The 24595-nt window shown below is 37.8% G+C and overlaps 1 protein-coding gene across 1 annotated transcript in view; it reads right to left on the bottom strand.

The window, feature by feature from the left end:
* The window catches only part of MAP3K5 (mitogen-activated protein kinase kinase kinase 5), a 198864-nt gene that overhangs the window by 57856 nt on the left and 116413 nt on the right, over nucleotides 1-24595 (bottom strand). The window contains 4 exon segments of the mRNA XM_055324629.1: nucleotides 7972-8053; nucleotides 10771-10866; nucleotides 13293-13342; nucleotides 19434-19541. Coding sequence (XP_055180604.1) covers nucleotides 7972-8053; nucleotides 10771-10866; nucleotides 13293-13342; nucleotides 19434-19541 — 336 coding nt within the window.

Genomic DNA, 24595 nt, shown 5'->3' on the forward strand with positions numbered 1-24595 from the left:
TAATATATAAACCTTCATAAGGCTGCTCCAGTTTTAGTTTCCCTCTGGAACCTTTTTTTCCCCCCTCTGGAATCTAAAGCATCAAAAGACTATTCTTTTTTAAAGATTTTATTTATTTATTCATGACAGACACAGAGCAAGAGAGATGCAGAGACACAGGCAGAGGAGTGCAGGAAGCCTGACGTGGGACTCGATCCCAGGTCTCCAGGATCATACCCCGGGCTGAAGATGGTGCCAAACCGCTGGGCCATCGGGGCTGCCCAAGACTATTCTTTTTTAAAAGATTAGTTATTGGGTATGGTAGTTGATTCCTGTTGAACAAAATGGTCACAGTAAAAATAAAAAGGACTTTTAATAAGACCAAAGTGATTGAAAACCATTCCACAGAGTAGTTGCTGCTTAGTTTAAAATTTTTTCCTTCTATTCCTACCATATAGAGATATAAATTGGAAAGGCAGGTTTGAAGAGACTGGCCTGGTCTATAAAGACAGAGAATTATCTATGGGATAGCCAAAAAAAGTAGAACAGAGCTGGGCTACAGGCCAACATAAGATAAGGTGTGTTAAATTAGAAATATGGAAAACATTAGGGATGGAGGAAAGAGTGTTTTAAAAAATAAAAGGTAAGATTATACTGCTTATATATTCTGCATTCTATTTCTATGGCAATAGATTAGTGAATTAGGTTGTTGCTAAGGGAAACAACTGCATTTTGAAGCAATGTTGGGAATACTTCTAGAATCATCCCTCTATTGTTGCTTGCCCAGAGTAATCTAAGTCTGGTACTGGAAAAGGAACCAGCGTAGGAGGACAATATTGACAAGGCCAACCAACCAAGTGGTGATTCACTTAGTTCCCGCGCTGTCAAGGGACCTACAGTAAAAGAACCACCTTCGAAAGGCTTACTTCCCTCTGGTGCTTAATTACATTAGATGAGTGGTCACCTCAAAACCCACATGGTAGCCTGGTTAATTTTCAGTCTGTATTGGCTTCTGTATGTAAATGTTAAATTTACCAACCAGGATTAATTAATTAATTAATTAATTAAATGCTAAAATAAAATAAAACAAAAATAAACATTAATGTTAAAATTAAAACATTAATAAAATGCTAAAAATGCTGTAGGTTCAAATATGTAGCTTGATCTCTTCTCCCTCAGGCCTTTACTCACATTATCACCTTCTCAATGAGCCTTCCCTTGCTTATTGGTCTAAACTTGCATGCTCTGTTACACTGTAACTTTCTGAACCCTTCCCTGCTTAATTTTTCTCCTTAACACTGGTCATTATCAAACATGCTATGTATTTTACTTATTTATGTTGCTTACTCTCACTAAAATGTAAGCTCAGTGAGGGCAGGGATTTTTCTCATTTTTTTCCTCTGTTGTGTCCCTAGCATCTAAAATAATGACAACCAATGTAGTAGGAACCATGTAGTAGGTGTGAATAAATATTCATTGAGTGAACTGAATTTATACCTGTCGGTGTGGTATAAAGATGACTTTAAGGTGAAAGTATCTGAATCAACAGCAGCTGCATTAAAAACCTTATCTAAACCTCTTTTGCTGGTTTAAGCAAAGCCTCCTGAAAATACAGCTGCCAAAATCCTCTCTCTGAGAGGGATGAGGAATTACATAAACAAAACTTTGCTGAAAGGTTCTGTGCCTTCCACTTTTTTCTCCTTAATTTCCCACCACATTCTTTTCCTTTAAGTCCTACTAAGGACCTTTTTTAGTAGGATAAACAAACTTCACCTAGCTGATCAGAAACTACTTTGTGTGCTCACATTTACATGAATAATCTGTAATTATTAATTACATATAATCTGTTAATCTGTCCTTTGTCAGTTAATTTGCAGGCCCCCAATCACACAGCCTAAATTGATAGAGGAAAAAGTTTTTTTTTCCCCCTCTCAACAGAATGAACGAGTAACAAATGGGTACTCCTCTCATACAACGCTGTAAGTGATATATTTTCTCAGTGCAGTAAATGCAGGTGTTGAGATTCAGATATGTAAAAAAAAAAAAAATAGAAATAGGAAGAAAAATAAGCCAGTGTACTGATGGTCCCATTGACGTCTGCGAAGCAAATCATCAGGAAAGGAAATGGTAAGGTATTTCATCATTCTTTTTTTTTTTTTTTTTTGTATTTCATCATTCTGCAGAATGTTAAAGTCTAAAGAAAATGTTCGGGATCCCTGGGTGGTGCAGCGGTTTAGCGCCTGCCTTTGGCCCAAGGCGTGATCCTGGAGACCCGGGATCGAGTCCCACGTCGGGCTCCTAGTGCACGGAGCCTGCTTCTCCCTCTGCCTGTGTCTCTGCCTCTCTCTCTCTCTCTCTCTCTCTCTCTCTGTGACTACCATAAAAAAAAAAGTAAAGAAAATGTTCCTTTCATCTTGCTTGTCTCCACTTCACCCCACAAGGGGTCAACTTTCTCTTTGTGTACCCTGGAAAGCGGGTATAAACTGGCTCACAGGGTCAGATGCTATGACAGCCTCAGGTTTGAGTCAGTCAGATACCCATTTTGATAAAACAGTGAAATCCAAATGAATATAAGAAAAAGAGGGATAGAGATGAAAACAGAGGGAAGGGAGGAGGGAAAGAGAAAGAGAGAAGGAGGTAAGGAAACGTGGAATATATGTGTGTGTTTGGGAGGGGAGGGAGGGGGAAGACACAACATATTTTGTATGGAGGACTAAAAGAACTTCAGTAATTTGTACCTGGCTTTTTCTCCCCAAGGAACTAAAAAAAGAGAGACTAAAAGAGAATGAGTCAATAATACCTTGGTGATGACACGTGGCTTGATTACAGTGTTCATTCTATCACTGACTTAACATTAATTGAAGAACATCCAAGTCAGTGTCACAGCACCTACTCTGTCCCTTCCAATCCATAACCTTCTCTCCTAGTTTCAGAGATTTTTAAATAATCCTGGTTTTATCACACACAACCTTCAAACCCTTTTAAGCCTTCTGATATGATCGAACTACTTCTGCTTGGATGTCCATACCATGTGAGACTATGAGATGAGACTATGAGCCACAGTCCTGCTCTGGGATGTTGTCTGGTGCAGGCCACCAAATTACAATGCAATGAGAAAAGCTAGGGGGCAGAGGAGTGGGCTCAAAATGATAGGAGAACAGAGAAAAGGGAGAGGTGCTGTTGAGAAATGACACTTGACTTGCATCTCAAAAAAATGAGGATGCAGTCACCAGGTAGGACAGAGAAGAGAAAGCATGTGGAGCTGGGCATCTGCAGATCAAGCCCAGGGGCTGGAAAGGTTGGTCTTCTGGAAAATAGAAAAGACTGGGAATCCCAGCTCATCAGGCAGAATGGCAAGGCTATGTTACAGTCAGAGGGTTGAGAACATTCCATCGGTGGAAACCTTCTTCTACAGAGTAGCATCAAAGGTGTGGGTTTTTTTTTTAAAGATTTAATTTATTTATTCATGAGAGACACACAGAGAGAGGCAGAGACACAGGCAGAGGGAGAAGCACGCTCTCTGTGGGGAGCCCACTGTGGGGTTTGATCCCAGGACCCCAGGATCACGACCTGAGCCAAAGGCAGATGCTCAACCACTGAGCCACCCAGGCGTCCCACATCAAAGGTTTTTAATGAGAGGAATTGCAGGATTAAATCATATGAGAGATCTGCCTGATGATGACAGAGATGCCTGTTGATGGCAAGAGAGAGATGAAGCCACAGGAGAGGTGGTGAGGCCCTGAGATGGGGAATGACAGGATTAGGTGCCTGGGCTGGAGGGACGTTGCAGTGTGAGAAGGAAAAGAGGCAGAGTAAGGTTTTTTCCCAGGTGGCTGCTAGGTAGGTGCCCAAGCTGTTAGTGAAAATATGGAAGGCTGAGAGAACAAAATAGGGACCGCAGTTGATGTGTATTACAACTCTTACGGCTAAAGGCAATCAATTGTTCAATGACTTCAATATAAATTTACTAATCTAGTAAATTATTTAAAGATATGGCTTCATGACCCTTCCATGTCAAAAGGTATCCTTGAGTATCCTAAACATGGCCTTAAATCAAAAAAAGCAGTTTCACTTTCTGTTCAAAAGCAGAAAAGTCCTCTGAAAGTGGTACTGATCTGTATTTGAAATAACCTGCACACTTTGTACAAATCTTGAAAAAAAGTTTTTTAAGGTCTTATTTATTCATGAGAAACACACAGAAAGAGAGAGAGAGAGAGAGAGAGACAGAGACAGAGGCAGAGACACAGGCAGAGGGAGAAGCAGGCTCCATGCAGGGCACCCGACATGGGACTTGATCCCAGGACTTCAGGATCATGCCCTGGGCCGAAGGCAGGCGCTAAACCACTGAACCACTGAGGGATCCCTCAAAACTTGAAAAATTATACAAATCTGAGCTAGGAGAGCATATTTGAGGTATTCCTGGCCCATTCTCACTTGAGGAATAAAGTCATTTTCACCCAGCCAAGAGTATGAATTTTGTCCAAAGTTATAAAACTGGCTGTTAGCAAAGTTAGAACTAGAATCCAAGGCTCCTGACCCCAGCACAGCAATTTCTGTAGAGTTGGGTTTGATCAGTTGGAGAAGGAGATTGAATCCCTACTGCTTCAAAGAAACCTTGTTACTCAAAAAGAAAAGCAGACATTATTAAGAGCTTCAAGTCCGTCAAACATCCAGAAATCTAGGGATTAGCTTCAAATATGTAGTTTATAGAACCACTTTATATATAGTCAACGTTTGCCAACATTGATAACACGCTAAAGTTAAGGAACATCTGACTTTACCAACATTTTCATTTTGTTGGGACTTAGCTCCTAAAGGTTTCAGTTATAAGTGATACACGCATTGAAACAACTTTAATTCTATCACCAGCTGAGCTGATGATTGGAAAGTCACTATTTTGCATATAAATCTTCTTTGCTGTGTAAAGATGGTCTCTAAGTAAATCTTCCTGTTACACTGTAAGGAATGGGAAATAAAGGAATTATTTTGAATCATTCATGGGCTCAAGTTTGAGGTTAGTTTGTGGTAATGATATTAAAGAATTCACTTTAATCAAATATTTAGGATACTGATAAAATAATTTAAATCAAGAATGTCGAAAATATCTAAGGCATGTAATCATGAAGTGATCATAAGTCATGTGAAAATATTAGTTCAGTCTATTTAGGGACCTCATATTGTAAAGGTGCTCTGGCTGCAAAGTGATGTTCAGTGAGAGGGAGAGTAAAGATGGATGTCACCATGGTCACAGCCTATAACATCATCACAATCTCTATTACCATTGTGCCCACAGAACAGGCCCCAAAACACACCCTACACAACACACAAATGTCAGCAATGTCACTACTTGGGGTTTAAAGACAAACTAGTCAAAACATTTAAAAGAAGTATGCTTGGATCCAAGAGCACTGGGTGTCGTGCTATATGTTGGCAAATCGAACTTCAATAAAAACAAATGAAAAAAAAAAGAAGTATGCTTGAATTCACTATATATGCTATACAGTCCATTGGGAATACTGTAGAAGTCACTCTGTCACAGATTTTAAATTTTAAATTATTCTGATAGAATGCAAAGGACAGGGTGTAAGAATGTTTTTCTAACATTAAAAGAATAGTATCCCTGCACTTCCTTGAGAAGGGTGAGTTAGGAGCACTTTGATGAATCAGCAATACTGTACTCACTGGTTTTTGTGAAGTCAGCACAGCAACTAAAACCTTCAGGCTAATCCTAGGAATTCCCCTCTTTATTTGGTTGGCGATTGTTCTCAGTGCTTGCAGAAAGATTATCTGACCAGGAAAAGCCCCCCACACAGGGGCTCTTTTTTTTTTTTTAATTACTGTATCCAGGTCAAAGGATCTTGATTCTGTATCTTCCTAACAACAGTTTAAAAAATATCTAACACTTTATATATATATATATATATATATATATATATATATATATATAATAGGAGACTGAGTCTTAGAAAAATCAGCCGGCAAAACTCATCACAAATTCTAAGGCAATTAGACCTGTGTTATGCTATGCATAGGGTTAAAGTGGTTCCTAAACCAGAGTCTAAATTGTTGGCTTAAACAGTTAAGAAAACCATGTTGTCTCATATGGTGATCACAACCTGGCTGTGCTATGTGTATTTTTCATAAGATGGATTTAGTTTCTCAAGGAAGGGTATAAAATAAAGGATATCTATCATTGGTTAAAAAAAAAAAAGCATTTTATGACATTGCAGAAGAACTTTCTGGATCTTCCAGTCCACTTGCTTCACCATTTTATGTTTACTAATAGAACTGTTTAATTTTCATTGTCTTTGCTACCTTTTACCTTGGTCGTTGCTGTGCATCAAGTGACTAAATTTAAATCAAATAAAAACAGATAATGAGGTATAGTCAAGGAGCACTGATGTAGAAGCCAAGAGACCTAATTCCTAACACAATCACTTGAATAAAACAATACAAAATTGTAAAATAAAATATACACAAATAAGTATTGTCTATTACTCCTATAGAGTAGCTAATGCATGGGAAAACATTTTTTTTCCAAATTAGGTCCCATCATCTTTTTATAACTTTAATGAAAGAGGTTAGGCTTACCTAGGAACATCAAAGCTATACCAACTGCTAGATAATTATAGAAATAACTCTGGACAGAGTTAACACTTGGTTATTATATTTAAAATTTCCTTCTACTGCTACCCCATCACTTAACTTTTTTTTTAAGATTTTATTTATTTATTCATGAGAGACACAGAAACAGAGAGGCAAAGACACAGGCAGAGGGAAAAGCAGGGTCCATGCAGGGAGCCCGACATGGGACTCGATCCCGGGTCTCCAGGATCACACCCTGGGCCGAAGGCAGTGCTAAACCGCTGAGCAACTCAGGCTGCCCAGCCACTTCAACATTTTAATAAACATTCTAGTATGTGGGATAACATTATCAAAGTGATCTAATAAGTATACCAGTCAGGTTGATGCTCTAGCTTCTTTAATTTTACTTTAACATTAGAAATGAAATTTTCAGTATTGCTTGGATTTCTGAATTTTGTCCCAAGTCCAACAACATGGGAAGAGCTTGGAGAAGAAGGTGGCCTCCTGTCATGTCTGGAGGAGTGTCAACTTTCTGAAGATGCTCAAGTGTTAGGGTCAGCACTCTTGGGACACGCCAGCACTGGGCATTACAGCGATGGAAGGCTCTTTATCACAGAGGAGCCATGAGAGAGAAAATGGACACAATCTAAGAATAGGTGTCTGCTGCATCCTGTGTCCATGAGGCAGAATCAGAAGATTGGGGTTGAGTGGAACAGTATTTCTGGTGATTGTTATTATCTCCTCTCTTTAGTCCATTAATCTTTTATTGTTCCAGTAATATGAATAGAATATGAAAGAGGGCCATGTTCAGTTGTACTTTTCAGAATTTTCATTGTATTTTGCTTGTTTGAATTGCACAAATTTCAGAGGAGAATAAAAAATGCAAGGGCACCGTGGCCCATGCATTGAAGGTAATCAACATCCTCACAGATTAAATACACTTACTATCAGGTAAGCAAAATACAAAAACTCGATATTCCCAAATAAGAATGCTCTCCAATGTTTGCTTTTTAGCTCTTTTTCTAAAAATATTTATTTATTTATTTGAGAGAGTGTGCACCTGTATGTGTGAGTAGGGGGAGGGGCAGGAGAGGGAGAGACAAGCAGACTCCGCATTGAGTGAGGAGCTGGTCATAGGCCAAGACTCTATTCCATGACCCTGAGATCATGACCTGAGCCAAAATCAAGAGTTGGATGCTCAATTGACTGAGCCACCTATGCACCCTTTCCAGCTCTTTTTAAATAAGGAATCCAGAAGTTGCGTGCAGCATTAAGGGCGATCTCACAGACTGTGGTTCCTCATTCTTCATCATCACTTATATGCCCCCACCCCCGCATGCATCCCCCAAGTAAGACTTTAAATACTTCAAGCCCCAGAGAACTTTAACATGCAACCAGAGTCATTACCTCCAGGGAGTCAGTTTCACAATCACCTTCCTCTGTGCTTCTCCCCTTCTCTTCAGTGATGGTATTCACCATTTCAAAAAACCTACAACGGGAGTTGGTATGTGGTCACTCATAATACAACTGATAGTACATATGAGTAAGTATGTTCCAACATGACTTCAGAGCAACAGATGGGAGCTAAGAGACTTTCTAAAGTCAGGCAATGAACAAACCATCAGTACAGGCATGAAAAATATGATTTTTCCAAAAGAAAAACACGGGCTGGTAGGATTGCCCAACCTAATGCCTCACTTCAAATAACAGTAATGTAATAGATTATAGAATTAGAAAAATTAGGCTAGACAAAAACACAGAAAATGTTAAGACTGTGGACTTGGATATCAGACCAAGACTGTTAGTATTTGCGTGATTGTGGGCAAGCTCCTCTACCTCTCTGATCCTCAACTCTTAATTACAAAATAGGGACTACAGAAGTATCTAACTTAAAGGTTGTTAGAAAGATGACTTGACATAATACTTGTAAAGTATTAACAGAGTGCACTCATTAAATATTAGCTGTTATTGTTTTTGCTGATGGTCATATTATTATTTAAAATGGGAATTAACAAAAATTCTGAGGTGAATACTGGGTATAGTGCTGGTCACTACAACATTTGATCTCAGTTATTAAATATTTTGCTTTTACAATCGTAAATATGGTGTCCCATAAACACAATCTGTGAAACACTGATATGAATTAGGAACAGCTGGCTTATATGTGTGTGAAAGCCACCTCTTTTCCTCTTTTTTGGTGACATTTTCTTTAGGAACTCTTCTTATGAAGTTTTTTGTTTTGCTTTTTTCCGTAGACCATTTCAGAGCCAAGAAAAACAGTTTCATCAATTAACAGATTCGCTCCCTATAACACTAGCTGTGTCTAGTCCATTCAGAGGGAAGGCTAATGGTTCACAGATTTAAGGCATGGGAGGCACCATGAATAGGGCTGATGATCTCACATGCAGGTCATGCTCTGCATTGCCAGCCCAAAGGAAGAGCAGGTTAGATGGGTAAGAAAAATCTACCTACCATAACTAAGAACTTTTCTTTCTATATTGTACCTCTTTTTAATAGATCGATCTATCCACCCACCCACCCACCCACCCATCTACCCCTCCATCCCTCCATCTAACAAATACACATCAAGTATCTATTATGATCAAAAACTATTCTGGCCTTTGGGACAGTGATAAGGAACAAAATAGACAAAGTCCATTTGGGAGTTTGGAAACTATCTATGGAGTTTGTATGGTGCCTACTTCCCCACTCTTTCTTCCTCTGTACACATTTCTTGGAGGTCAATGACAAGAAAAAGAAATTCCAAGTCTGAACAGAGTAACATATGCTCTGATGAAGATTAAATATCCTGATGAGTTAGGGACAAAAGCAAATTCAACTAAGAGGAAGAAGAAAGTGAAAAACCTAAAAAAAAAAAATTCTGGCTTTAAAGACAGACTTTTAGATCTGGGTTAAAGACTTCCATCAGCTTTTTACAGAAAAATTTTCAACACAAACATCTCTAAACAGAATATTATACAGTAGGATGGGAACACAGTGTAATTTTTTGGAGCCTGGATTCTAGAGTCAATGTAGTTGGTCCAAACCTCAAATGTTCACTTTTCGGCTTATATATGATTTTAAGCTCATTGAACTAAGACTCTATTTTTTTTTACTCTTTTCAATGAAGATGATAATATTACCTACCTAAGAGTTTTTATATGGAGATTAAAATAGATGTTAGATCTGGGGTAAGAACTCCATAAATTTTGGCTTTAATTACCATAGAAACACATCAGTAGCCTTGAGAACTTAAGTAGAAATTAGACCGTTATGTGTGCTAGGAAATTATTTCTTATTTCCAGTTTTTTTTTTGCCATCTACTTTACAATAATAAAGATAAAACTATAGCCATATAGTTCTATGGCCAACTATAGAATTATGGTTTTACAAGCTTTTTCTTGGGACTAAGATAAAAACAACTGACTGTATACTGTAAACAATATGTCAGTCATTTTATAATGGGGTCAAATATTGATTATTTTAATAGGAACAACCCTCAGGAAAATTTTAAGTCCAAGCTGGCTTTTACCTGCACTTTGGTTTCTAAATTGTTACTCACTTGCCTAGGTCCTCACAGTCAGTCACTGTGTCCTATGGGAACATGAAGTACTTAATTATTAGCCCAAGAGAAATATACCCAAGGAGGTTAACCCACACATACAGTGCAATCCACAGATTTTTGGATTATCTATTACTGGTGTAGATCAGATCACTGGCTCTTAACTTGAGCTGTATCCCCACCAGAAAATCCAACATAATTATCAAGGGGAGAGACAAGGCATTTATTAAAATGCACCAGTTGATTCTAATATGAACCAGAGTTAAAAGCTACCATTGGAGAAAATAGTGAGATTATTCGAAGAATTTAAGAATGAAAAATTTTGTTAATCATATACTGTAATAAGTGAGCACTTAAAAAATGAGACATTACAGTTGTCCATTAACTGGTAAGTCTTGATTAATGTTTTGTCTGTGGAAAAATAAATTATGACTAAGAAAAAGCTTGATAATTATTAAAGAGAGCCCCTCCATACTCTGATTGTTAAACACACCTCATAATTATAAACTATTAGCCCAAATGAAATACTTATATAACCACAGAGCCACAAATTCCTTACAGGAGCTACATGTTCACTCATTAATTAAAAATAGTGATCAGGTAAGAACAGTATGTTTTATACCTAAACAGTGATGAATACATACTTTTTACAATGAAGTTCTGTACAGAAGTAGATTTGGAAATCATCAGAATTATGAAGCACATAAAGAAAACAGCATCGTTCTTCAAATTTAGAAATACTGAAACAAACAAGAGGATTATTCAGGGAAATATTAGTACTTCTATGAATGTGCAATGCAAAATAAATACTTCTTATATCCAATCCCCAATATGATATCAACGTTTATAACAAAAAGATACAAATAGCACTTGAAAAAGTAATGTTCCCCATACCACTATATTAAAATTACTTAATAGTCTTAAGAATTGTCCTCCTACTCATGCCTGCAGATAGGGTCACTCTGGAGTGTTGTAAGCACAGCTAAGCTATGGATGCCTCCAGCTTAGCATGGGAAAGCCATCCATCCTGTCTGCTACAGCACCACACTGCGTGGTTGATGGGAGGGAAAGCATTAAGTATCAGCTAGCTGACTGAGCTCTGTGATTTTGGTTCTATGGCATCTGTAGAACAAGGAAATATTTCCAAAGTCAGGAAGGCAATGTGTGGAGGCAGTAAAAGCACTTCATTGGTTGTAGAGATTTTAGAGGCATGAAGAAATGTGGAACAGCACTTGATTCTGACTCAACAAGTGATTTCATAGCAATTGAAATAATTCTGAGTCTACCAGTTGGGCCATGCTGTTTTATGCCAAAGGTTAGCAAATATTTTCTGTAATGGGCCAGAGAGTAAATATTTCAAGCTTTGCAGGCCAAACTACTCAGTTTGGTTTGGCTGTTGGAGCAGCCTTAGACAATGTACAAATGAATGAACATGACTGAGTTCCAATAAAACTTTATTTACAAAAACAGGCAGTGGGTCATATTTGGCCTGTGGGCTGTAGTCTGCTAATCCCCATTTTATGCCTTTGCATCTGCTATTCCTTCAATTTGGAATGCACATCATTTTTGACTTTTTAAAGAAATTCTATTCAACCATCAGGGCCCAGCTTAGATCTGACCCTTTCGCTTCCCTACTTCTACCTTAAACAGAAAGACTTTCTCTTGCACCTCTGTTCCTTGAACATACACCTGTCATCTCAATAATGACTGTATTGCCGTTAGTTACTAAACGTTCTGCTGATGGGTTGTGAGCTCTTTAAGAGTTGGAGTTTATGTCATAGTCATTGTTGTATTCTAGCAGAATAGGACTCAACATTTGACACGCTGGTGGTGCTCAATAAATGCCCATTGACTGAGCTGAGCAAGTTCTGAGGTGATGCAAGACAAACTGCCGACTTAATTGAAATTTTCTTTTCTGTAGTTATCTCTTTATAGAGGAGGAAGCCAAGAAAACTTAACTCTCTTTGAAGTCACACACTAGAGCTTAAGTTTCTCAACATACAAACTAGCAGTAAGCCACACAGAAACATTCTATGTATATGCTGTAGGTCACAACAAAGGTTTATGTAGCGATGCCATACTTAATTAAAAAAGAATTCATTGGAAAATAGATATAATAAAGTGGAATTTATAGTACCATACTTTCCTAAATTGTTTAAAAATGCAGCAATAAATAATGAGTGCCTTGCTAATGACTGGTTTCAAAAATTAAATATTAAAAGAGTAAAACTTTATTTGAGAAGGCATGGGTTGGAAAGATAGCTAATGGGTCAGTCCATTATCTTGCCTGTTTCTGTGCATTCGTGAGGTAACAGGTGGTTTTACCAGGAAAACTCCAATTATCAGTGACTCAGACAGCTCTACCAGTTCATGCTCCAACAAAACCGATTATTATTATACCAAAAGCAACAGGGTATTGCGTAACTGGCCTGCAGAAATCTGTTTTTTTCTCATTTCTATTATATGGAGATAAATAGTAGTAAACACAAGTAATTTGGTTTGAAATTTCCAAGAGTTGATTTAGCCTTAGCTTCTACAGAACAAGTATTTAAATGTTTAACCAGTGGCTCTTGGTTCTGGAAAAAAAAATCTCATTTCTAAAACCTAGGAAATGGCATTTCCTGAGCCACTGGCATTATGATGGTAATGTCAAAACTAAACCAAACTGAAGGGAGCCACTATAATCTCAAGAACACATCATTAACAGCAACCTCAGGAAGAAAAGTTTGTAAAAAATGAGTTCCCTATAGTCTCATTATTGGCCATATTAATATTAACTGTAGGACATAGTCTGAAAGATTTTTTTTTTTTTGGTTCTACCTAACAAGAGATTAGTTCCTGGCATATCAAAAGACTAGAAAATCATCCCTTAAACCAACAGCTTAATAAGCTAGAGAAGACCCAAGTAGCTCATTTTTTATCTACACCCCAATTCTGGTCCAGAGTCCACATTTACCCCATATTCTCCATATTTTAAGCAGGTGACAAGCACAGAGTCAGTTCAACTAATAGGGAGAGTTTTGTTGCAAATCTTTTTATGGTGGAGACAGAAAAGAAGATTGAGCTTTTTCATCAATAGAAGGATTCTTAAGTTCTCTGCATTTTTAAATCCTGACTAAAAGTTCTCTTGACTTCTGAGAAAAAAAAAAGTACCAAGGAAACTTACCTCACTCCCCTGACAGAAGAAGCACTAAAATTCCACTCATGTATACCTTTCTAGAACACAGGGGAAGAACAAGAATAATAAACACTGAGTCATCCAAATGAAAATAACATAATTTTGTTTTATTATTTTAAAATAATACACACAGTAATTTTTCCTAGTGCATAATTCTTCATGAACCAATTATCTGGATGGAAATTGTAATTCATTTCCCAGCCACAAGGGTGATGTTTATACTATTTAATAATTTCTGTACTTCAATAAAGCAGCTTCCAAGAGAATGTAGGAGAATTAGTCTCATTAAAATTCTAAAACTTGATCTTTACCAAATTAACCTAGTGACTGTTGTTCCTTAATTTTTTAAATAAAAAACCCAGTGATCAAGGTAATTCAATTATTATAGCTGAGCAATATTTCTTTTCTGAGCAAGAAAAACATTAATTTGAATAAAGTCTTTACAGATGATTATTTCTGAATTATCTTTAAATTTTCTAGCTAAAATGGTAGTTTTATTTCTTCAGAAAATAATACAGCAAGTATGTCTGTATGTACACACACATACATACAGTGTCCATCATAGCTACAATGTCTTGTGACCTAATTTATACAAAATTTAATATACTAATAATGTTTGAACATAAAAAATTTGATTGTCATATGATAAATCTGGGTGATTGCAGGGCCAAGATGAAAAAAAATGTGGACATTTATTTTTTGAGTTTATTACTAAAGCTAAGTTTAAATTAGTATTAAATTCACGTTTTTAAATAAATTACAAGATGGATCACATTCCCTATAAAAATATGTCTGGACACAATACAAAATTGACAACATAAATATTTTAATAGAAGTAAAGTAGTTAATACACATGTCCAAGTTTAGCAAGTGCTGTACAATAGTCAATTCAGATTGCCAGTTCAACTCTGTAAATGTGAAACAACCAGGAAAACAAGCTCTTACCCACCCACTGAAAATACTGCCAGGAACTTGAGGTCTTGGCTGGGCTTATGAAATGGGTAAGGAAGCCTGTGGCTCTGAGGTGAACCAGAACTCTCCTTTTGGCTGAAGCAAATCAAAAAGCCACAATTTATATCCACAGCACCTAGTTCTTTGTTAGGACCATGTAACTTAAAATAAAAATAGATCTTCCCAAACCCAAAGGAGACGTACTAAAAAGCTAGTTTCAATGCAACACCAGTCAGGTCATGGGCACATGACCTGGATTAACACAACAAAGGCTGTGCACGCAGCCCAGGAAAGGAAGGGACCATGGAAAGGTGCTCCTGGAATGTGTCTCTCTTAATCAGAGTACAGAGGGAGTGAAATTAAAATAGCACCCTGCAGCTTCAGCTGGTAATTTGGAAAGTTGTTTCTAAATCCTGTTGGCCTCAGGCGACCTTCTAAATATAATTGACCCAGGAGCTGTGGCCATCACCTGCATACTACTTGCAGTGCAGCCTTATCCTCAGAGCCTGCAACTGAGCTGTTCATCAAGGCAGCATCCAGGATCAGGAGGTGGGGGCAGAATGCAGAGCTAATAGGGCAGTTAGGCAAACTTGCAACTGAACAGGGCAACTCGCAAACACCCCTAAGACAGCGCTGGTAAAATCTATCTTATATCACAGCCTGTTCTGGGAATAGCCAAGGAGAGATTTCCCACATTGATTGGGTTGGTTTCATAGGAAAGGAGAACAGCATTTCCAGAATGTTAGGTTCCTGAAAGGTTGCAAGTGCTGCCAGTGAATGTTTTATTTTAGTGCTGTGAAGCCCAGGACCCAAGATGGAGTCATCTGGAATAAGGCCCATCTCCCTAACTCCCTTGCTACTGGGACTCACCACGTGGAGGCGCTGGCGAGCTACAAAGCCAACTGGTGGGGTAAGAGGTTCCTGGGGCCTGTCTGGGAATCTGGGTAAAGGGATTGCCAGAGGCAGAGCTGGAATAATTAGTCTCAACAAGCCCCAAACCGACACTTAAGCTAATTTACTCAGCACAAGCAGGATGTTGTAGGAACTGGTTAGTCTCACGGATCCTATGCCCCAGCTAGGACAACAGTAGGGGCTAGGAGTTAATACTGAGCTACGGTGGCAGGAGTTATACATTGGGAGACCTGCAGTTCCCCAGACAATGGACAGACACACTTTTCTTCTTTGCTAACAAAAACTGAACTTTGTTCGAGTTCAGGTAGCAATGTTTAGGGATGGGGGATATTGGTCCAAATTGGCGAAGTAAGTCCATTCTCCTTCCTAGTGATTGCTTTAGGCATGAACACATGATGCAATTTATGCTACCAAGGAGAGGGCCTGACCCTTTTCCTTTGGATTCTGTGTGTGTGAACTGATGCTTGGAGCTATTATTTAAGACAATGAGAGAAAAACCAAGAGCATAAAGAGAAGCCAACTCAGAATTCGGACACTGTTCAACCACTGAAATACCCCCAGGATGAACCCCCTGCCCCTCAGAAGTTCCTGTTATGTAAGATAACATTTCTTTATCAATTAAGCCATTTTTAGCTGGGAGTTTTATAGCTAAAAGCATCATTGATGGATGAGACTATCATATCGTCAAAAATCTAGAATCTGAGGCAAACATATTCCCCTCACAAATTTCCTGTATCTTCTCAGAGTGGCCATGGCTGGAGCTGGCAGGAGATCAGACCTTCATATTCCACTGGGACCCTGCTGCCTGCTACTTTTCCCTGAGAGACCACCAGATAGGCCAGGAGTGCTCAGACTCCAAAAAAGGAAGGGATTCTAAGCAACAACCACTTAAAATATCTTAGAAATAATGTTTCTCTTCCTCAATCTAAAATTTTCTTTCCTGTGGACATGCAGATTTTCTTCAAGTGCTAACCTGACTTGAAGCAGCAACCATCCATTGAAAAAAGGGAGAACTGTTAAGAGATCAGGATTTCAATTTATTTTGTCCTTAAGGTAAAGTAACTCTCTAAGAGCCCCTGGACTCTTAGGAATTGGTATAATGATCTTAAAGTTTTGATAGTTGCAATATAAAGTGTATACTAGCTCACGTAACTGTTCATCCCACATTTTAGAATGAAAATCCTGAGAGAAGGAGGGAGTAAAGAAATAAACGTGATAAATGCAAAGCAACACTCTTCTATTCTTAGAAAAAAATGTAAAACATTCTATGACAGGGGTGCCTGGGTGGCTCAGTCAGTTGAGCCTGTGACTCTTGATTTTGGCTCAAGTCATGGTCTCCAATCAGGGTTCTTAGATTGGGCCCTGAGGGCTCAGGGCTCAGCTGGGAGTCTGCTTGGGATTCTCTCTCTTCCTCTCCCTCTGCCCCTTCCCCCAACCCCCAATTCCCACTCGCACACACGTGTGCTTTCTCTCAAAAAGAAAATCTTTTTTTTAATCAAAAAGAAAATCTTAAAAAAAAAAACATTCTATGACAAAAAGAATCCATTTCTTGTTTAACATCAGACCTATACCCCTGCTATATATCTGTTACTTTATAGTTATTATAGTTGCTTTAAACTAGCATAATGTTAGCCAGGTTATCTTATTTTTATTGCTTGTCCTCATTCCAAGGGTATCCCTTCTATTTCAAACAGTAGAAAGGAAGACAGTGGTAATGAACATGCTGTGGACAGAATTAGGGTTTGTTAAGAAACTGATGTAACATTCAAAATGGAAATTGATTTAAAAAAGCTTAAATTTTTGAACAAGGAGAATTTTTAGCACAGTGGGGACAATGCAAATGTAATTCTTTTTGATCAAAAGATGGTAAAAGTGGAAACTGAACAACTCACAGCCTAAATCTGTAACTCTTAATGCACTCTTTCCTATCTTCATATATTTATTTCTCAGCATAATATAAAAATTATCTCTACAACTGTCACAAAACATAAGGGAGTCAATATAAGGCTAATTTTATTCAACAAAGAACTTCCAGACAACTTGCTGGAAATAGCATTTATTTTCCAAAAGTCTCCGTCTTACTTTTTGTTCTTTTTCTGTCTTCTGGCTGTCCACTCATTTTCCTGGCCCTGCTAATTGCTAATTCCTTTAGCCCCATTCTGTTTCCAAGTGTCCTTGGATAACCTTGCTCTTTCCAATCAAGCTTTTGAAAATTTCCTCTCCCAGATAATGTTCATGTTTCCTAACCTCTTAGATTTTGTAGTTTCAACTAGATGATTAATTTTTTTAAAAGATTTTATTTATTCATGAGAGACACAGAGAGAGAGAGAGGCAGAGATACAGGCAGAGGGAGAAGCAGACTCCATGCAGGGAGCCTGATGTGGGACTCCATCTCAGGACTCCAGGCTGAAGGTGGCACTTAACCACTGAGCCACCCAGGCTGCCCTGGATGATTACTTCTGCTTGTGAGAACATACATGCATATACTTTAAAATAATGTAAATAAAATATTGTATAATTTAAAACAATGTTAACAACATGTATATAGTTACATTAGTTATTCCTGATTTTGTCTCTAGACAATTCCACCTGGAGTTATGCCGTCATGCAGGCTACAGATCAGGGTTCCAAGGACCCCTCCTTGTGTTAGACTAATTTGCTAGAGTGGCACATAGATCATGGAAAAACATTTTACTTACTAGATTACTGGTTTGTTATGAAATGATATGACTCAGTACATAGCCAGATGAATGAGATGCATAGGGTAAGATATGGAGAAAGGGCTAAGAGCTTCCATGACCTCTCTAAGGCTGCCATTCTCTCCAAATCTCCACTTACTCACCTACCTGGAAGCTCTTTGAACCTCATTCTTTTTGGATTTTTATGAGGTCTTCATGACAGAAGTATGATTGATGAAACCCACTGGCCACTAGAGATTGATTCAACCTCTCCCTTCCAAGGGGTGGGACTGAAAGTTCTAATCCTCTAATCCCATAGATGGTTTTCTTGGCAACCAGGCCTCATCCTTAGGTTAGGTCCACAGGTCACCTTATTAAGATAACAAAAAAAAAACACTTTTATGGCTTTGAGCACTTAGGAAATTCTAAGGGCTTTAGGAAATCTGTGCCAGAAATGGATGGAGTCCAAATATTTATTTCAGTGTTTACAGATGAGGACACTGCAATGAGGGAAGTCATGTTGCCAAGGGCAGAGATCGGATTTGAACCCAGGATTGACAACAACTCAAAGACATTTTAAAAAACTGACACTGATATTTTTAAAAATTGCAACCCCATGCCTCCAAATGTACTTCCCAATTCCCTCGTTCTGCCATATTTTCCCCTTTAACATACTTCTATATTTTATTTATTTATTGCCTGAATTGACAGTAGGAATTTTTATTATTTTGCATTCATCTGTTTCCCTAGTACCTAACACAGTGCCTAGGAGCACCTGTCACAGAGTAAGTCCTCCATAAATATTTCCTGAGTTCATGGGTAATTGTTAAGGGAAATTATAAGAGTATTTTGGAAAAAAAACTACCAAAACTCTCACAAAACTACTTTGCCACAAAACTTCTCTCATTTCTGTGGTTTATCCTATGGATTGAAATTAGGTCTTGAAATTTTTCTATTTAAAAAAATAGTAGGATTTGTACTTGCATTAAAACTGATAAGGTACAGAAGTGGAAAGGGTTATCCAAATGACTGCTAGAAGGGGAAATAAAAGCATTTAAGACCCCTTGAAAACCAGGGCAGCACAGCCCCACTGATACTGTGATGGCACCCAGAGCCAGTGGCTAATCTGAAATTGAGCAGCTGCTTAGATAACCCAACAGTGTCAATAAAATGATAATTATGATCTTACTCATGTAAGACTAGAGTGGCCTTATTCTGATAGGCTTCCTAGAATGAAGATATGCATCTTTTAAGTCATATATTTTAAGTCTCAGATCTCTGACACATAATTTAATGTATAGCATGAATTTCAAAACAGAGAAATCTTTTAATTTTAAGCAAACTTTGGATGTTTTTACCATCTACAATAAAAATCCGAATAATTTCAGACATACTTTACTAAATGAGTAAAATTCATAAACCAAATTTAATAAATTTCATATCACGGGATATATTTATGCCATGACAGATATACAAAGTAAACTATTTCTTCGTAACTAATGCAGATATTTGCTGGAATATGTAAATGCTAGAAGGGAGTAAAGTCCTTCACTATGAATGCTCTTGTCTTACTGATTACACAGTTTACCTTGTCATCAGGAAGCACGTGCCAAATAGATATGGTCTTTTCCTCAACTTCATTGTTGATAGACAAATATGAAGGCTGATAGATTTTGGTTGGTTCTAATATTAATACCTTGAGAACAAAAGGCAAAGAAATGAATATTAGGGACTTCAGATTTAAGCCATTTAGAGCTGTTATAACATCACTGAACTGATGTGGAAGATCATTGGATGAGCCTCTGGTTCCACCGCAGTATTAAATCCATTTTAACTCCTACCGTTGCCTTCCCTGAGTCCTTTGAGCATTTTACGGTATTATACAATTATCCTAAGTTCCATTAATATACCACCTTTTTTGCTAAAGAAATTAGAAATGAATTTTTGAAGTCCCTATATTGGTTTGGCTATCCCCAGGGAATCTACTCTAATGATATATTTTTAAGGTCTTCTTTCATCTTGCAGTTAGTGCAAAATCTATTTCTATAAATATAAATGTGTCCCCAAAAGGCAGAAACGTGGTAAAGCAAATAATTCCATACATAGAAAAGATTCCATATGCAGAGTGTTACATACTATTTTAGGTTTTCTCCTGCCACACCTTCATCAAGATGTGGTAGTATGGTTTTCATACCTATGTAAATGGATTGAGAAATGATTTTGGTTATCACTGAAAGAGTTTTATATATGAGCCAAAGCAATGGACATAGCTGTATGAAATAATAAAAATGTTTTTTGCATTGTCTTCAAAATAAAACTGGAATCTTCAATAATGATATATTTAGCCTTGTGAAAGAGAAAGAGAGAAATAAAGCTTACTCCTGTTTTGGAGATGTACGAGGTGTATATAATAAGTGAGTTGAGAATCACTCTCAAAGGATGTAGTGCATTATTACTAGTATCTGATAATAGGTGCAAATAAAATTAAGAATGCACTGATTTTAAAGGTGATACAACTATTATCTATTTACACAGATGCTTAAAAGCACCCACCTAGCTCAAATTTCCTATGCAGTCTTAAGTAGGAGTATTTAAAAAGGAAAGGAGAACCGATACTAAACTATCAGAGAAACTAGAATAGTTCCTTCTACCTTATTGCTTAAAACTCAAGAAAACTGGCTTTTAGAAAGAATCTTGTGTCAAGAAAGTTGACCAGATAAAAGTGGAAGAAAAACCCTTCAGAAGACTCCATCAGCAAGGGATTATGGACTCATAATACACTGTAATCTAAAGTACAATTTCAGCAAGAAAGCACATGGATTAGCAGCCTGACTCTTGGCCATCCACTACAAACCTAGTGTACCGAATTTACATTATATTTATCACAATGGTAAAATATAATTAGAGTACAGAGAACTACAGAAAGGGGATTAGGGAAACAAAATTTTCTTTACTTTTGAGTATAAAAAATTTAAAGGGCTTAATTCGTGGTCAGGCTCTAGTTATGAAAATATGATAGAACAGACCACAAATAAAGTACAGCCAGAGCCCACTGAAGAACATATTTTGATTTAGGAAGATACCAGGTGAATCTAGGTCCAAATTCCAATCAACAGAGAATGAAGTGGTACTGATTAATAATAGAAATAAATTTTCAATTGAAACTTGGCAGGATTGGTGTTCTAAAATCCAAGTATCATGGGCAGCCCCGGTGGCGCAGCGGTTTAGTGCCGCCTGCAGCCCAGGGCGTGATCCTGGAGACCCTTGATCGAGTCCCACGTCAGGCTCTCTGTATGATGCCTGCTTCTCCCTCTGCCTGTGTCTCTGCCTCTCTCTCTCTCTGTCTCTATGAATAAATAAATTTAAAAAATCTTTAAAAATAATAAAATAAAAATAAAATCTGAGTATCCCAGTGTTTGTGAAATGAAAATTAATAGGGAATAAAAGGCAGATTTTTCCAAAATACCATCCAAGTCACTGTACTGACAAAGGTGAATATATGACTTGTTTCCTAATTATTTGGGCATAGAGTTTAACACGAGAAAAGCACAGCACCAGGTTATCTCCCCTCTTCTTAAATTATGTCTTTATTGTTGTCTCAAATATTTCTAACAGATAAAGTCTGGCCTATGTTTTCCAATGTCGAGATAGGGAGTAAAAATCGGTTGTAATTATCATTGTGTAACCTTTGTCAAGCCCTTTGATCTGCCCTTGAAATGACAAAATGGAAGGAATTTGTAGCATGCATTCTGGAGGTCACAGAAAGAAGGAAGAAAGAAGAGGCAATCTGACAAAACCAGCTAGCGACAACTCGCTTGAAAGTATAAACATTCTTGCTTTTAGTTTCTAAACTTGTATATTGGTTCACATTAAAATCAACTGCTAAAACATTTTTTAAAAAATAAACAGCTTATGTCTTGTATCTGAAATGGGAAGGAACGCAGTAAGACCCATAAACTATATAGGGTAGACAGTAAAGATAGTTACATGTCTCATCTCCTACAAGAGTCCATAAAAGCACCACACTCCCCTTCCTCTTACCTGGGGTGAGGGGGTGATGGTCTCCTAACTTTTAAATGTAGGAAGGAAAGAAATATACACAGAAGAGAGGTGAAAAAAAAGAATCAAATAATAATAATAAAGGAGGGGACCATTCAAATCACTTTGCAAAGAAACTTTTGTCTGTTTCCTTTTACCCAGTATCACTATTATTTCTTAGAGTAAGAACAGATACAGTAGTGAAATAAATGGAAACAATCAAATAAAATCTTTTCTAATAGAAGTCATCTTGGTTTTAGTCAGATCCACTTTAAAAGAAGGATAATGTTATTACCCCAATCAAGACCTACTGTGGCCTTTGTAAGTGTGAGCCAATGATGCTACTCCATGGACACAATGAGTTAGTGACTGACATGGTACCACAGGTATTAGAAACCTGCCTTTCTCCACACGGTGGAATATAGAGAGCAAATTCTTTTTTTTTTTTTTTTTTTTTTTTTTTTTTTTTTTATTTATTTATGATAGTCACACAGAATGAGAGAGAGAAGGGCAGAGACATAGGCAGAGGGAGAAGCAGGCTCCATGCACCGGGAGCCCGACGTGGGATTCGATCCCGGGTCTCCAGGATCGCGCCCTGAGCCAAAGGCAGGCGCTAAACCGCTGCGCCACCCAGGGATCCCAAGAGAGAGCAAATTCTTATGGTTGCAGGGAGTAGGCCCAGTGGGAAAGGCAGATGAGTGAAGCAGGAATGATGGGACTGTAATCAATATCCAGAATGGAGCAGATAAGATCAAGCCTTGACTTAGTAGGTTGTTGCTTTTGGAGAAGACAGTCACCAGTTGCCAGTCCCTTTAATTTCTCAACAGCTGAAAATCTAGATTTTTGTGAACTCTCCCTATTTTTCACTTGACTTTTCTATAAGCTCTATTTTTCAGTGGAAATATTCTACCTTCTCATCTAGTTTGTCTATCTTTTCCTCTATCTTCTCTAACATAGTAATTACAATTATTTGAAGTTCTTCTCTGGTAGCTTCAATATGTGAATCACTTCTTGGCCTGCCTCTATTGGCTGTTTTAGCTTTCCATTATCTGTCAGTTTTTTTCTGCTTCTTAGAATGTCCAATAATCTTTGATTGTGTCTGAATGACACAATGCAGAGGCTCAGGACCATATCTTTCCACAGGTTTCTCTACTCCTGCCCCCTAGCTAGCAGCCAAATTATTAGTGCATCATCTTGATATTATCAAGGCTTACTTTTATTACAGCTTTGTTAGGGTAGGTCTTTTAGTTTTGCCTTTATTCCCAGGGCATGGGCTTTTTCTATGTCTCCTCTAAATGTTTGGGTATTCACCAAAGTCTCATCATTCTGGCTAAACCCAAAGTCCAACATCTTATCCCTGAATTGTTTAAGCTCTGGGATATCTACTCAACTCTCAACCTTCCAAAGAATGCTCTTTACCACTTCTGGTCCTGATTTTCTAAATAGCAAGGGGATTTACCTTGGGGTTTACTTAAGCCATATAGGTTTCAGCTAAAACCCAATTTTAGTCAAATCCTGGGATCAGTAGTTCTGTTTACTTACATTGTGCTTACCCCTTGTTCACACTATCTAGAAGTTGCTCTAGGACTCCAGTAAATTACCCAGGTAGAATCCTGAGATTCATTCTTCGAAACTCCCCCTTCTCCAACACCTTGCCCCTCATATTCCAGCTGTCTTAGACTCCCAAACACCTCTCCCTGTCTGCTCTGCCAGAGAGAATCCCACACCCTGCTAGGGCTCCACTTCCTTGGGCTGCAGCCAGAAAACGGCCTTAAGAGAAAAAAAAAGTAGGTGAAGGTGGGACTCACCTCAAGTACCTCCCTGCCCAAAGATCACAACACTGTGATCATTGCTTATTTAATGTTTACAAACAGTATTTTATTTATTTTGTTCAGATTTTATAGTTATTTATGGCAATACCAATATCATTTACAGCCAGCACTGAAGATCGAACTCTCCTTATTTTTTAAATTTTGGCAACAGGGTATCCCTGGGTGGCTTAGTGGTTTAGCGCCTGCCTTCGGCCCAGGGTGCGATCCTGGAGTCCTGGGATCGAGTCCCACGTCGGGCTCCCGGCATGGAGCTTGCTTCTCCCTCTGCCTGTATCTCTACCTCTCTCTCTCTATGTCTATCATAAATAAATGAATAAATATTTTAAAAAAATAAATTTTGGCAACAAATTTTTTTTAAATCATCAGATGGTCTTTTAGACACAAACTTAATCATATCCACAACCCCACACAAAGTAAGAGAAATACTAATTAAAATGATCCCAATGTACCATTTTTTTCATCTGTAAGTTTAGCTAAAGTACAAAGATGACAAATACACTTTTTGAGAAAGACTTTAGGAAAGCAGTCAGTCTCATATGTTGCCAGTAAGAGTGTCAATTGATACAATTCCTATGGAGGGCAACATGGCAGTATTAATTCCACTTCTGGGAATTTACCTTAGAGATTTATGTGCACGTGTGCAAAACAGCAATGGCACAACAGTGTCTCATTTTAATTTGCATTTTTTGGACCACCCAGTGAGATTAATTATCTTTCCACATGATTTGCCCATTTCCTTTTTCTTTTGCTTACCAATTAGTAGTTGTTTTTTTTCTTTTTTCATTATTAGGCAAATTTGCTGCATTAGTATTAAATATTTTATCCCTATCTAGCGTTTGCCATGTTTATGGTGTTCTTTACTGAACAAAAGTTAGAATTT

Source organism: Nyctereutes procyonoides, unplaced genomic scaffold (genome assembly GCF_905146905.1).
Source record: "Nyctereutes procyonoides isolate TBG_1078 unplaced genomic scaffold, NYPRO_anot_genome, whole genome shotgun sequence".
In the NCBI taxonomy this organism is placed as follows: Eukaryota; Metazoa; Chordata; class Mammalia; order Carnivora; family Canidae; genus Nyctereutes; species Nyctereutes procyonoides.